At 40.8% G+C, this 15,832-nt stretch overlaps 1 protein-coding gene across 4 annotated transcripts in view; it reads left to right on the top strand.

Moving 5' to 3' along the window:
• Positions 1 to 15,832, top strand: part of eml4 (EMAP like 4) — a 106,892-nt gene that overhangs the window by 26,010 nt on the left and 65,050 nt on the right. For 2 of the 4 annotated variants that reach the window (XM_088609943.1, XM_088609940.1), the window contains exon 1: positions 13,265 to 13,657. The exons of 1 other annotated variant lie outside the window; for it this stretch is intronic. In XM_088609943.1, coding sequence (XP_088466069.1) covers positions 13,588 to 13,657 — 70 coding nt within the window. In that variant the 5' untranslated portion in view covers positions 13,265 to 13,587. Of the gene's footprint in view, positions 1 to 13,263; positions 13,658 to 15,832 lie in introns of those variants that run through there. One more of the 4 variants, XM_088609941.1, reaches the window with a different exon arrangement.

The following is a 15,832-nucleotide window of genomic DNA, read 5'->3' as shown; positions in this document are numbered from 1 at the left end:
ATATCCATAAAAATATAATGCGGGGAGGTTCTGTTTTGAATTTGAGATTTGTAATGCATGAGAAATTTTCTTGTGATTACTGTATGGTGAAGCTCTGTTAGGTATGGTTGCTTAGTATTCTATATATAATACTGAAAATAAGCTGAATATTGTTTTCTACTATAAAATAAAAATGAACACATTTTCTTCCTTTTTTAATCGTACCTTATTTAAATAACTACCTTACTTGATGTTTTACTATATAGTGAATCAGTCCAGTTATTGGGTTGAAATTTTAAGAAGTATGTGATTTGCATATTAATAATATATAGGAAAAATAAGGCAGTGGTTTGGTTTTTTATTTCTTTTTTTTTACTGTTAATGGTTTATGTTGATCTAATCTGATTAACCAGTGATGCTGATTAAAATATTCTGTTTGTTCCTACTGCTATGTTAGTGCCACAGTGAACTGCTATCTTCTGCATAATACACAGTTAGCCCAGTATCTTGGTTGTCTGTAGGGGTGCACTTACAGACTAGAACTGCTTAGAACTTGAGCAGACAAAGCTGATTTTACTCTTTCTGCAGTGAACCTGACCTTATTTTTTCAGAGGACAGAGCGCTGACACAGCACCGTGCCTTGTCCTTACATTCTGCCACATTGTCGAAAAGAACCAAAGAAAACGATTGCACACATTTTTTTTCACACCATGAATATGAGCGTGCAAGGCTTCAGCAGAACTTATGAAAGATCCATTTTCGATTTTTCAGTTTGTAAGTGGTACTGTATATCCTGAGCTGCTGTAAAGGTTTGCCTGAAGGAGCCATGCTTTGGCGCCTGTCATTTCTGGAGTTGGCATTTCAGGGTTGTCTGGTTGCCACCAGGAAATGGGAACAAGAAGCTGCCCCAGCAAGAGAAGACGGGCAGGTCCCATATCCGGCAAAACATTGCATCCCCCCAGAGCCCAGCAGTCATTGCATCCAGAGACGGGGTAAGGAAATGCCTCAGGAGGGAATCAGCTGAGGCCATTCTTAATCCCAATTTTTCTCTTGACTTTCTTTTTTGAGAACTATACCATGAAACAAAGTAGTGACTCATTCATTTTTTAGCAGTTAAAACCGATGTCTGGTAGCTGAGATTCAAGAGTGAATCTATTAATACTTTCTTTCTTCTCACATCCTCTCTGTACACCTCCGCTCTCCTTTATTTAGACAGATTTCAGTGCTTTTAGACCAGTTGTTAGATGTAGAGGCTGGAGGCGTCCCCTACTTTTTCATGCACAAAGAAGCATCTTGCAAAATTCTGCTCACGTTAGCTTCCTGTCAGGCACCTGTTTTCAAGTTACTTCTGTCTCGGAGATTTGTAACTCCATTTTAGGGGAAAGGACTGTTCTAAACATCATGTTTCTTAAAATCCTGCCTCGCAAAATGGATGCACGTAGCGTGCCAAACATACATTGACAAGAGCGCTTGTGTGGCGTGAAGATGCACAAACACGTGGCACTGGGGAGGGCTGAGAACCTAAATCTCGTTGATTCCTGTGTAAATAATTAGTGTGTCAGGAAGAAAAACAAGCAGGATGGAACAGAGCTGGTTGTATCTCCTGCCTTTCCCCCTGTTTGCTCAAGACTTTTGGCACAGTCATCTGCACAGGCTGGCAAAACAATAGAGAACCACAAAAAAGCACCAGAGACTTCCACTGTGTGGGATGGCTGGGTAGGAATGCTGCCCTCCCCTGTAGTACTGAAGGGGGGAGGGGGTTTCGCGGCACAAGAGGAATTCTGGGGACCTGGGCTTTGAAGTGATAATATCAGAACCTGAGCCTGAAACAACATCTGCATCCCTGGCTGCTCTGCTGGTTTTTTTTTATTGGCTTCACCGTTTTGCTGGGAAAAACTCGGAGCTGAGAGACCCGCTGTTTCTCGGGGCTCTGGACATTTACACAAAAAGCATTTAAAGCCGACTTTACAAAAATGCCCGACTGTGTCACACCCCTCTGTGCTGTGGAGCAGAACCGATCTGCATGCTTGCTCAATGTGGAAGTCCAGCCAGTTAGCCTGTGGTTATTTATGAGACATGTTTTTTATGGATTTCATTTTTTAAGTATCATTTTCAGTTCGAAAGGATTGCTGAAGACTAAATATGGCTTACATAAGGAGATTTTTGTTTTCCTTTATTGACTGCTCATATGCACTTGAATTCTTAAAGTTGTGGATCTAAATCAGCCCCGCTGAGCAGTCGTTTTGTCCAGTTTGTTAAAAAAACAACATGGAATATTGGAAGAGATTACTGAAACAGATGACAGAGTGGCTATAATGTGTGTAGAATTCAAAATTATATTTTGTAAATATGCACAAAAATACACAATGCATTATTACTGAAAATAAGCACAATTGGATGAATGCATTACTCAGAACATCCCGGTGTCCTGGGCAAATTTCCTCCTGGCCTTTACCAATCATGGCCACCTAATACTCCCCATCTGTGAAATACCTTCATGACTGCTGATGTGTGGGGAGCATACTGGTGTACCATCCAGGTGGGGATACACATTGGTGGTGGAGGGGAGTCTTACCTTTTAAAGACTTTGAGTGGAGCATCCAGAGTGTTACATTGTATAAGTGCAAGGAATTATTTTTTTTCAGAGTCTGACAACGTCATCCCATGGGGATCAGCAGCCTGATCCTGAGGGAATGGATCATCTGGTCTGTTCTGTTGGGAGACTGGGCGCCTTATGCAGGCCTAGTCAAGTGTCTAACACCCTTGATACAACCTCACACTTGCATTAATCTACTTTCAGTGTTTCGTTGTTGTTTTACATTGACATTTATATCACTTTCCAGTCTGCCTTTGAACAGACTCATTGATTATTACCTCCAGACACTTGGACTTTTCTGCGAAAAGGAATTTTTTGCCCCTTTTTTGGAAGTTTCATCATCCCACTTCTTCATCCTGGTGCCCATTTTATCCTTCTGTTTTCTCGCCTCTTTTCCACAAAGCTTCTCAAGCAGCTACACATATTGTAGCCATTTAACATTAATGCCTGTGTTATTTTTCTTATAAACATTTTTCTTTCACCTGTGTAAAATTAGAGCTACCAGAGCACAGGGGTCTGAATACTTATACAAGCAGCATAATTCCGTTTTTCACTTTCTAGAAGGTATCTGCTGACAAATAACTAATTTTGTGTTTAGAATTTTCAACCTGAGTGGTTTGCAATAAAAATACTGATTGGGAAAAGATTGTAAGTGTAATCAATTTGTAATCTAGCAACATTCTAAAAATGTTAAAGGGTCTGAATACTTTTGCAAGGCGCTGTATATATTCTATACTTTGCAACTTATAATTGTAAACTGGGTTTTCCCCCAAGCAGTAGTACACAACTGACTGAGTGCCTCCAAAGATAGGGTGGAGAAGAGCTGGCCAGGGATCTCTCAGATCTCTCTGCTTCCTGGAGTCTTGAAGTCTCTGATGTCTGGTGATATAGAGGAGCAACATACCTCTGCCCCAGTCAGAGCTGAACCTGTGGTACAGGGCAGAGGGGCCTGTGACCTGAGTGGCTTTCTCCCTGTGTGCGGTTACAGCCTTCCTGAGCTGTCAGCCAGGCTCAAGGGCTGAATGTGTGCAAAACAAACACTTGTTTGTTGGACATAACAGAAATAACACTGGACTGTGATGTCTTGTACAAAGTTGCTACACAGTCACAGAGGATACAGTGCTTCTCTACTTGCACACTGCAGTTTCCATTTATAATCTTTCCCATTAAGCATGGCTCTCATGATTCCCGTTTCCATTTGCTCCCTCGGTTCGAAATGTTTCAACTGAATCTGTTTGACATGCTGCAATAAATATGTTAACAATCTCACAGTAACCTCCTTACCCTGCAGTTACTCACAAAGGATGTGATGGTGGCTGCTATATCTAATGCAGACTAATAGACCACCTTCTTCCAGATCCGTTTCTGTCATTTCATCTTGTGCATGACTTGTGGTTCCTGAATGATAAATAAAAATAGCCAGATAGAAACTGCTATGTGCTGCAGAGTAAAAGATCATGGTGGTATATTATGATATGTCCTGTATTTTTATCAGCCTTCTCTTGGGATTTGTTTGGATGTCTTAAGTGCACATTTAGGAAAAATCATAAATGCACTGCCTTGTATTTTCCAGTCATTTACATTTAAATTCTACAAGCGTTTAAAATGACCATTTTGAAATTAGGTTTATGTACAGTTTCTACTTTTAGTAAACATCGAGACATAGTAACACTATGTATGTTTATTTGATAATACTGCACACTAACTTAAATTAAAAGCATAGGTGTCACACATTTCAATGCTTTTATTCGCATTTGTTTTCACATCAGAGCGAATTTTATTAGGTAAATATACAGAGAATCTGCTCTGAAATTAAGAGCGGTGAGTCACTTTTCAGCGCTGGTTTGGTCTGGCTGATAAACACAAGAAAATAAAGTTTCTATATTGCCTCAGCCAGTGAGCCTTAGCAGGTTTTCAACCAGGTCTGCATTCCAGATGTGTTTTAGACTGGTTTGGTGTTAGCTCTGAGCTTTGCAGCAAGATGACTGAGATTCACAAAGCCATTTACTGTACAACTGGCTGAGCACTGCCAGGGCAGGGTGGGCATGAGTAGGCCAGGACTTCCTACAGCAACAATACAGCAACTACCTGTGGGACTTTTCAGATACCGGCAGGCTTGCCAGTGTTGCTGCTGAGAACAATGCCTTTCCACCAGTGATTTCCACATGATGACCAACTGAAACAGATGGGCAATATCAGAGCTCATAAGCAATTGCAGATCTGAAATTGGTAGGTTGTTGAAAGAAGAAAGGAAATGAAAAATGACGAAAAGAAAAGGTGAGAGTCCAAGATTTATTCTTACAGCCGGGGTGATCCTCTGGCACTACCCTTGATGGTAAGCAGTCCAAGGATCAGAACCCGTCATGTATTCATGACAGAGCACTTGGACTTCCATGTAATGTAACACAGCTGGTCCACAGATTACGATAAATAACAAATGCTCTTCAACGCTGTGTAAACCACACACAGATTTAGAGGTGCTAGGTGCAGTCTTTTCTTCACATACCCACTCAAAGTCAAAGCAGACACAATCGAGGGGCAAGCAATGTTATCTGTTCCGGCAGCTGTGCTATACTGCCTATCAGAACAACTACAAACCTTTTTGAAGAATTTGTAACGTTGTTTCCACCAATTTTACTTGGAAACGGGCAACTCGAACTTCTCACATTGTTATTGTGTCCAGAATAAATCAAAACCCTGAAAGGATATCTGTATTTTTTTGGCAAGCAGCAACGGCCATGTTTGATGGAATAAAATGAGTCTTGGAGAGCACTTAGAAGTTTTTAGAGATGTGAATTGTTTGTTTTAAATTTTTACTTCCTCTTTCCCGAAGGTCATTTCCATCTCTGTTAAAAACAGTGATCCTTTTCCAACTTTGCTTTGTCCCTTTCCCCACATAGGGCTGTGATTGACGGAGCTGGGAGAGGAAAAGGAGAGAGGAATTCTGTGGACTCCCTGTAGCCAGCTCCTTGTCTATCCCCTTGACAGTGGTGTGGCCTGCAGAAGGATTTAGTCATCTGGCCTCAGATTGTTTTTCTGCTGTTATACTGAAAACAATGTCTTCCTTTTGATTACATGTTGTATTTCAGAAAATAAGTTGTTTCCAGAGGGTTTTTTTTTTAATCTGATTTGATTCTCCTTGACTAGAACAGACGTCTTACACAAACTACGAATTCACTGGGTTAAACTTTCATAATGACCAAATTGGAAGGCATTAATGATTGTTACCAGGATGTTTTTGAGATTAAAGATATTTTATTCTTGGTTCCGGAGGTACTGAAATTCCAGTTATTGTTTTTGACAAAGGATAAAGTGCTGTCCTACTGGGTTTTTTTTTTTATTTTACTAGGAAACAGTGAAAACTCCATAGGATATGGTTACTGTAGAAAACCCTTTCAGGCATTGGCTCTGAAACAGCTAACAGGTTCTTAAAATGACAAAGTGGGTATACTGCAGGCTCCTGCTCTTTAATTTGTGGCTTTAAATTTGCAGGCCCACTGTGCCAAGATGACTTTTGACTATTAGGAGACCCAGTGGTTAAGAGGTAGAATTAGCCTGAATTTTCAGTAATAAGTATTTAGAATATTTATGTTTTTAATGTTTCTGCATCTTAGTTGTATTGTTCTCTTTTTGTAATTCATACAGTACATTCACTTGTATTATATAAAGAATTTTAGTGTGACTTTGGCAGCAGCTTTTTTCAGCATTCACGCCTTCATTAGTAGTGACAGGATCAATGTCCCTGTTAAATTAGCTTTCTTGAAACTCTTGATAACTGCATAATTATGAAACTTTGTAACAAGGGGTTGTGATGCCCCACAGATGTGTCAGTATTGGAGGCCTTAAAAATGTGGTTAACAGTCTAAAATTGTGCCCACATTGACTGTTGGCAACATTTCCTGCCATATCAGCATGCTACATACCACTTATGGTTTTTCTGTGAACTCTGAAAGAATGATTTTTATTTTTGGCGGCAGTTTTTTTTTTTAGACACTAAAGCCTCTGTTTCACTTCTTCAAACATGCCCGTCATTCTGAAGTGTGTCTTCAAATCTCAGGATGTGTGACGGTGCTTTCCACCACCCCCGGCCTAGAAGTCTTCAAAGTTTCACAGACAAATCAAAACGAAAATGTATGGAGGAGCAGAGGAAGGCAGCAGGACAGTGATTGAGTCACCGATGGCACACTTCAGCAAACAGAGAGCACCTTGTAGCAGAGATCTGCAAACTGGAGGCCAAAAAGAAGGATCATATGCACTGTTCTGTTCATGCGACAAGTGCTGAATGTGATTGGTTTTTATAATATGAAATTAAGTTTTTCTCTTGTAACACAGTTGTTCAGAATTAAAGCAGAGGTTACTTAATGTCTTGCACAATCGGTTCCTTTGCATGACATTTTGTCAGAAACTCATAAACTGTCATAAACCTTTCTTTGGTCATTTGGTAAATTCAGTTACATCAGAACTGTAGCTGAATGATTGGGGATTGTTTCAGCTCTGGTTTGCATAGGCCTGAGGGACCTTAAGTATTTTTTTTAATTGGGTGGCCAGTACAGTAATTTCTATTTTTAAATTCACCCATTTAGAAATTTTCAGATGGCTACTTTTCTCAGAATCTTTCATCTTTTGACCTGCTGCAGGCTCCACAGAGCCATAAAGGAGAAATATCAATGATGGGAGGGTGACACAAAATTCATCTTCATCACTGCTGAAGTCTTTGTAAGTTTATAAGCACCTGGCAGTGACATATGGAGTATAGTACTCAACCTGCACTCCATTTGAGTTGAGCCAAACAGGAAACCTTTTCACTTAATTCAATCGTTCATCATCCGCTACATCAGCTCTCTGGCTGAAAAAATGTCCTACACTGACAGTTTAATGAAGAAGACCGTTGAGACCTGATTCGACCATCCCAAGGGTTTTGACAAACTCAACCTAAGGGACTTATTCAGAATCAACAGTGAGAAAAACAATGAGAAAAGGATGAAATCTTAACTGTGGGAAAGTGTGTATAAAACTGAGAAAAGGTGTAGATTCTTTGCCCAAAGGGTTGTGTGAGTCTGGAACAAGCTTCTCTCAAGAATTAACTGGATGAGCGCCTTGGATCAATTAGCTACTAACAATCAAACAAATTAGTTGGCCTCCTGTACTTTGTGACTTAACATGTGATATTTGTTTGTTTTACATAATAAGGCAGACATACTGATGGGTTTGGAGATGTAAAGAAAAGTTTAAACCTCCTACGTTGCCAAAAAAATAGTATGAGCTCTGACTCCCAGAGCAGAACATTTTAAAATCACAGCCCACTATGTCTATAATTGGGTTTGACATTTCTCCTCAGAGTTATTACATTATTATTATTTCCAGCATTATACAACACGGTCTGACTCACTTTGGGCCCTAGTTTGTTGGGTTAGCGGCAGGAGGGAGGGGTAGACTCAATCTTCATGTCTTGTTATATTTCTGATTCTTATTACAAATTTAACTGACACCTTTTGCCTGCTCAGCAGTTACTGGACTATTAAACTTACCATAGTAAGCTCTTACCAGAGTGCATTCTGTAATGTAATATAAACAAACTTTAACAATTCTTACAACCATTAACCTAGCAGACACAGGCTTGCTTAGAAAGAAATTAGAAGTCAGTGACTTTTGAAATACAGTATATTAACAAAGCATAAGTTCTGAAATTTCCTCCAGTACAGTCCACCGGTTATTATTAATGAACCTGCCAGACCTTGTCTGCTTTCTATCTATGAATTAATAGGAAGTTTTAAAGTCAAGGTTATAGGCCTCAGTAGCCAGTTATGCTTTGACAGCTGCTTTTATCTTATTTGAATGCTTCCTCTTTTGCTGCAATGCAAATGTTGCACATTTTCTTAAAATGGTAAATAGCTGCTAACACAAACTGCTTCAGAAAAAAAAGTGATGCAGTTTTTACAGTGTTGCAGAACAGTGTTAAAATTCCACTGTAGCAGCTTCTTACATTGCCTGGGGGTTATCATTGTTGGGAGTGAAAAACAATGACACCTGCATATCTAACAAGAATGACACCCCCATTTAAAAGGGCGATTAGCACTTCATTTAGAAAAGATGAAAAGAAAGCAGCAAGGCAGAAATAGCATTTAATGTTTGCTCACTAGAAAGGATGTACCAAAAATGTTGCAAAAAGAAACCAAGAATTAAAACATGAAAAATAAAAAAAGACTTGTGAAAGTCTGAGATCTAGAAGTGGAAATGCCCAGTGTGCATTTAACATTAAACATTTGGCATAACAGAGAATTTAACTGAGTGTCAGTCTAATATATGTTAGCTACAGTATTTGAAAGACTTATCTGATTAACATCTTTCCGTCTGCTACAGGCCTTATAAAAATGTTCCATGCTCTGTTGCTATAAAAGCACAAACTGTGACATTTTGTAAAGAAATACCCAGACAGGACACTGATAAATGTAATCTGGTTGCTTTTTTAAATTTAGTTTACCCATAGTGCAATGAGGGAGGCATGCATCTTTGGGGATTGAAAGGTGGTTGAGTAGCATTGAGTGGGTTTGTTGGGCAGAGTGGCAATATGAGCATAAGTCAGGAGTGTTGATACTAAAATTATCGTGCAGAAGTCTAATATCATATATACAAATAGTGATGAAATACATCTCAATGGGCAGTTTGCATTACAACACCACTAGCAGATGACTACAGTAACTAAACTGACTATATTATACCAGTCAATGCATGTAGTTTGTTTAGATTTTGTATTAGTGGAAGTAAACTGAAAGGTATCTTTAAAGCTGCTTGTGCACCCTTTACCCAGGTGGGTTTGCCTGTGCTGTGCTTGGCCAGGCCCACCCCTGCAATCGGCTTGGCTGAAAGCAGTACGGGAGACTTCCCTGTGGAGTGCGTGGGCTCACCAGCTAGCGTGTCAGCGAGGCTTAGAGTTCACAGCTTTTATGAGCATGTTTACTCAGTCCGGTTGCGTAAGAGGGGACAGTTGAAGAGAAATACCTGATAATGCTTAACCTGAGAGATTTGGAGTTGTTCGCTGGAAGTCACATTTCATTTATAGTGCCCGTGATGTGCTGTTGCGGAACAGTTATTGCACCATTCTCTTGACATCAGTGCCTTCAAATTGGGAGAAGAGTCTCTTGTTAACTAAGTAACCAGAGAATAGCTGATTAGAAAGGGGAAGACTGTAGAGTTGTTAGGAAAGGAATTTTTCAGTAACATGGCTATTTCTGTCAGTGGATATTATTATCTTACACCTCTATGATAAAGTAGTTGCTTTTTCTTGGTGGTATAAAGTAGGCTCTACTATGAGAAGGTCTATCTATTCCTGTTTTCAGAGAGTTGATGCCTCTACAGGTTTTCTAGATGTCTTTGATTCAACAGCTCCTGAAGTGTTGGGAGAATGTGCTAAATTACTTCATTTAAGATGGAACGTAGCAGATTTAGCCCAAAGACCAGAGTGTGAATGAAAACCCACAGACACACTGAACCTCAAGGTCAGCAACACAGAGCCTGCACCAGATCATGGGTGAAATAGCTCAACAAGAGAGCACGTCCTGTTAACTTTTAGTGTTTTCAGTATGAAAAATCCATGTAGACATTTTTTACAATCACTAGGACATCCTGCCTGAGAAAAGAAACAGGAAGGAACAACTTGTCCTATGTAGATTCTTAGATGTTGATCTTCTATGCGTGTGGCAGCTGGGAAAAAAAAAAACAGAAGCCACAGATCTTCACATTACAATTTTTCAAATATACATTTAGTTAGAAACATGAATTTGTCCATTGTACAACTGCGTCTCCAGTAGCAGAGGTCCAGCAGGAATGTCTCCTCAGACCTTGTAATTCCCTTAATAGTATGTTTGATTATTTAAACTCCTACACAAAGGATCACAAAGTTCAGCTTCAGCTTTACTCTTGAGCTTCTAAAAAATGTGCTTATAAAAGAGGAATAAAACAGGTTTTTCAATCAGGGTTGAAATTTCAGCTACGTTGCCTGTGGAAGTTGCTGTCACAAAGAGTGAGCAGGCACTCTGCATTTATTACACTCCAGCTGTAACCTTGTCACCAAGCATCTTAATGCTTTTGATGATAATGTGGTTATGGTGATACGTGGCAGAAAAAAAAAAGACACCGGTCCCCTGAATTTCTTACTTAGTTCCTTTTATTGTCCCAGATGGGAAATCTTCTATGCAGGCAGGTACGAGACGTAACAATACGAATTAAATTGAACATGAGCCCATCATCAAATAAGAGACATACAGTACATGTATGATGAGAAAGAAAAAAAAGTATTAATAAAGAAAAATATACAATCAGTTGTCCACATTAATATTGCACTTGAATATACAGTAGGTAGTCTTAATCGATTTCCGGTTGGATCAGTGAGTTTTGTATATTGGCCTTCTGCACGGTTTGTTTGACCTGTTGTTGCTTATTGTTAACATGGATTCATGTAAAAGTGTCTTGATAAGTTTAGATGTTCACTGTTTCCCAAGTGACGCACTTCATACTGTGCCTCTCGCACTCTTGGGTCCTGATTTTGAGTGTTTGATCAGGATGATTGCGTGCCCTGCTTGCATCATGCTGTGAGTCACCCCACACTCAATAAGAGACCATTTCCTCAGCAGAATCGATAGTGGCAAAATCTGGGAGTTCTCTGTAACAGTGTGGTTGGCCCTTGACCTACTTTCCTCTTCACTATAAACCAGCGAAGCTTTTGATCTTTCTGTGGCTTGCATGCTTAAGAAGGAGTAGTGGGTTGCAGAAGAAATGCCTCTTCGCCAGGCAAGCTGTAATTTCCTTCTGAGATACAGTGTCCTTGGGCTTCAGAGGCACCTCAGGCAAATGCAAGAAAGCAAGAGGGTAGCAAAAAAAGGAGCTCAGTATTAGTCTGTGTCTAGTCTCACATGCTTATTTTTACATTCTGCTCATTGTAATTCCTCTTTAACCCTTTTATGGACATTGACTAAAATGGAAAAATTTACTTTACCACCCATCACAGGTTGCAATGCCAGTACTTGTGAGCAGGCTTTTTTTACCCATCAGGCAAAAAAAAAAAAGTTTCTCATTTTTCACCGGGGGAGGTTTCAGAGTTTTAATATTGCTCAGGCCACCGTCAGAAAGAAGTTGTACGAAATGTTTTAAAAGTTTTAATGTTTAAAGAATGGAAAATGCCTGTCAAAAAGACCACAGATTACAAGGGCCCCTGATCTCTCACAGAGCCATACTGTAATAACTTCACCGAAACTGTATGTAAAAAACTCCATTCCCATCTAAACTACTGTAGCGGGAACCCAGTATTAAATGAAGAATCCGCTCTTGCACTTAAGAGGTTAAAGGATCAGAAGCAGAGTGAGAGCGAGCTCTGGAAGAACTAGCTTCTGGGCATACGCATGGTAAAAATATTTGGGCAGCAATAGGATGTGTGCAGCTCTGTGCACCCCCAGGCAAAGTCAGTTAAGGAGCAGAGCACTCTTCTTTGGGCTGCCTGTGTGTTAACTTGTAAAATCCAGTATTAAAATATTTAAACCTGCTGCTATCCAGCTGTGTGCAGAGTTAGAATGAGACACCCAGCAAGGTCCTGTGCCACACATCCCCTGTCGTCCCCTATGTAAAATTCAGGCCTACTCCCAGCGCCAGAAAAGTGTCCTAACGTCTGCAAGATTGCTTGGTGACGATACATCTCCCTGCCCCCCCCCCACCCACCCCTGCCTTCTTTGTCTTTCAGGCTACACACTCAGTACACACTCGGCTGGTTTGTTTTCATTTGCCTTCCAGCTTGGCAGAGGGCTGTCCAGAAAAAATGCACGCTCTCTCTTCCTCTTTCTGCTGCTTTATTGCTCAAGTCTCAGAATTCGCTCAAGCGTCTGCAGACATACGAGATAATTAAACATTTCATGAGCCAATTTAACAACTTTGCTGACTTTTTTTTCTTTCTTTTTTTTGTTTTAAAAAAAGCCTTGCTGTACTTTTCTGATATGTGTCCCTGCAGGTATGAATCATAGTGGGGGGTGGGCTGAGTAACATGAAGCTCCTGTTGTAAGTGCTATCCAAGACTTCCCAAGAGAGTCATTAAAATACACAGTGCCACTCTGTGTAGTGGTGTCTCTCTCTCATACACACACACACACAGTGCTGACATGTGGGTGTTGTGGTGATTAAATAACGTTCTTTCAGTGCAATATCCTTCTTTCAGAGCCAGGTGCCAGTAATGGCTTTTGAACTCTGGCATGATCCTAGAGAAGTGCTGCCTTAACACCTAGACTTTGCACACATAACACCACACTTTCACACACATTGTTTCTTCCACAACAACCTGGGAAAGAAACACCACCTGATATTTGAACCTCACATCTTCCACTTCAAAAAGTCTAGAGCTCTAACCACATATCCGCACAGCTACTGTACCTCGATGTCCATAGGGTTAACAAAAACCTGTTGCATTTTGTGCAGAGGTTATCACATGTTCTGATTATGTGTTGGACTTGCAGCACTTGCATGATTTAAAATGTAAGAAAACCAAATCTCTTAATTTGATGAACTGTAAAAAAAAAAGGTAAAAAAAATCAGTTCTGTGGCGACAGAGATTTAAAATATTCTGGCACACCAGAGGTTAAAGATCTCCGAAGGTTTAGCCACTCCCTGAGTGGGCCACAATTTTTTTTATTTGTATCTCCACCTCCTTCAGCCTCTCTCTGTGGCTTTGTGTGTGTGTGAGTAGCACGCTTGCATGCTGGAGCGAGAGACAGGCAGCAGGGACTAGAAAGTGAGAGAGAGAGAGGTGTCTCTGAGTTTTTATTTGCGCCAGCACAGAAGTGCTTTGTGGCTGGCCATCTGGACTGGGGAAGGATATCCTTAGAATTCAAAGTATGCCGGCGGCTCAGAGCAGCCAGACTGTGCTGTGAGATAATACCAGATCGTAGTGAGAGAAAGCAAACGCACCAGGCTCCGCTTTTCACTGGACCGACAGTAGCAGCAGCACCAGCGGCAGGAGCACGGTGGGCACGAGAATGGAAGAAAGCCTGTCCAGCTTGACTTCGGCATGCAACTCCTCAGCTCTGCTCAGCAACCACTGCGCTGGTAATTTGCTGCTCTCCATTTCCACTTGGGGCTTTGGGCTGGGGGAATGGTGTGAGGGATGGTACAGTAGGTGGTCTTGTGATTTGGTTGGGATTCTGCCCGGATGTCTGTGTCCACAGCTATACCTGCCATTCCTTTCCCCCTTTGCAGCTGTATACTATAGATCATGAGGCAGTCAGGTTGAGCATGTTGTGTCTGTAGATCTGTGAATCAGTGCTGTGGGGTTTAAAGTGGTTCTCTTTCAGAACTGTGCAGATCACTCCCCCCACTGACCCATGTGGAACAGAGGATGTCTGTGAGTGCGAAGTGTTCGTACTGGTCTGCACGTGTGCACGAGAGCGATCTTGTGGGTGCCTGGGGTTTGCAGTGCTCAGAAGCAGCTGGGGGGAAACCCAGGCTTATCTCTTGGCCGTAAAACTCAGAGTTGGGGTCTGATCACTGCTGGCTCTGTCGTTCTGCCTGCCTGTGTGCTGTGGTTGTGTCATGTGGGAATAACGCCATGGTGTGGCGATGCAATCTGGTTCCACCAACCTCAGTAGTAAGCCGCAGAGTGTCTTGGTGACAACTTTGTTAAAACCGGTGAGCAGACGGAGAATCCTTCTCACACGAACACAAGAAAAGTCCCTGCGAGTGACCTGCCCAGTGCACGAGGGTACACCAACATGATAAAACAACACAGCATTTCAGCATTATATTTTGCATACAGTACATAAAATACATGTGTTCTTTTACATACAGCATAATTTTGGTGTGTATCCTTTATAAGTTAGCTAGCTGTAAAAACATTAAAGCTTTATTAAATTTTCTTTAAACCATATACGGGATTCCAGTGATTAGTGTTCTGGTCTCTAAATAAGCGGGTTGAAATTCCAGGTGAGACAATACTGTTGTACCCTTGAGAAAGGTTTTTCACCTGCTTCAGTAAAATACCCATTTATAAATGGGTGCAGATATAGGTTGTCTTGGATAAGTTAAATCCCCAAACCAAAGTATTCAGTAATCAGTTATTACTTTTGTAACATATCCAGAATATGTTTTTGAAACTTTCCTGAAAGTTTCTGCTAGCGGAGAACATGTTTTAAATAATAAAATGCAATGGAAATGAATAGTTGTTGGATTTTTTTTTGCTCATCTCTTGAGGAAGAAGAAAGTTTGGTCTTCATGTATAAAGTAAAAGCAAACCATGCAGGAAATGCCCACAGCGGCTGACCATGCGACATGTAACCATTCCCCAGGATAAGATGCCATTTAATTTAAAACACTTATTTTCTGACTGAATTATTTGACATGACATTTCATATGCTTCTTTTTTATATAGTGTAGAGATGACATTTCCATGCTGGTTGGGTTTTATATGATCTCTTTTAATTTGGCCAACTTATTCTTTTTACTTCCTTACTTGTGGCACAATCTGTAGCTTGATAGTGTCTGCTTGTGGTAGACCTGGTAAATGTATAACTTTATACTGTATACCGAATATATTGTACCACTCCCCCATAAACGAGACAGAATCCTCTTTAAAATATTGTAACTGCACTGCTTAATTACCTCAAACAAGAATCAGAACAGTACAACGTGTGTTACACATTAGAATGCTGTCTGAGAAAACTACCCACGTATCTTTGCCTTTAATGTAAAACAGTTCCCGTCTGCTGTACAGTAAAGTACGTTACAGATGCAAAGGTGTTTTGTAACAAAGCCTGCTCAGAACAAACTGAAAAACTGTTGTATGACCACAGCCCTTGGAATCCACCATAAGCGGTATGGAGTGTTATTTAGGTTCATGAGCACTGGGTATTTTGGCTGATCATCTGTAACGCAGTGCTTTGGGAGCTCCAGTCTGGCACTCTTAAGCATTCCTATTTACTTGGGTGAAATCCCCCCGGCCTTAGGACAAGGTGCATGTCCTCTCTAAGGCCTTGACGGTTTCCATCTGGGTTTCCTCCCAGGCGAGCTCCCAGAGCCTGCATGCCATCAGGGACATCAGACTAATGAGATGGTGACAGCGTGGAGAATCACAGGACTAGAAGAGTGAAACCACGTCTGATGTGGGTCGTGCTGGACACAATAACAGCCTGTTCCAGCGCAATCCCTCTCGATTAAGGGTTTACTAGAAGTCAGAGTGGAATGTCTCATGAAAAAAAGTCCAGAGCAGACTTCTGTTCAGCTGCCTAA

Source organism: Lepisosteus platostomus, chromosome 17 (assembly GCF_059453375.1).
Source record: "Lepisosteus platostomus isolate fLepPlt1 chromosome 17, fLepPlt1.hap1, whole genome shotgun sequence".
In the NCBI taxonomy this organism is placed as follows: domain Eukaryota; kingdom Metazoa; phylum Chordata; class Actinopteri; order Semionotiformes; family Lepisosteidae; genus Lepisosteus; species Lepisosteus platostomus.
This window is presented reverse-complemented; position numbering and strand designations above follow the sequence as displayed.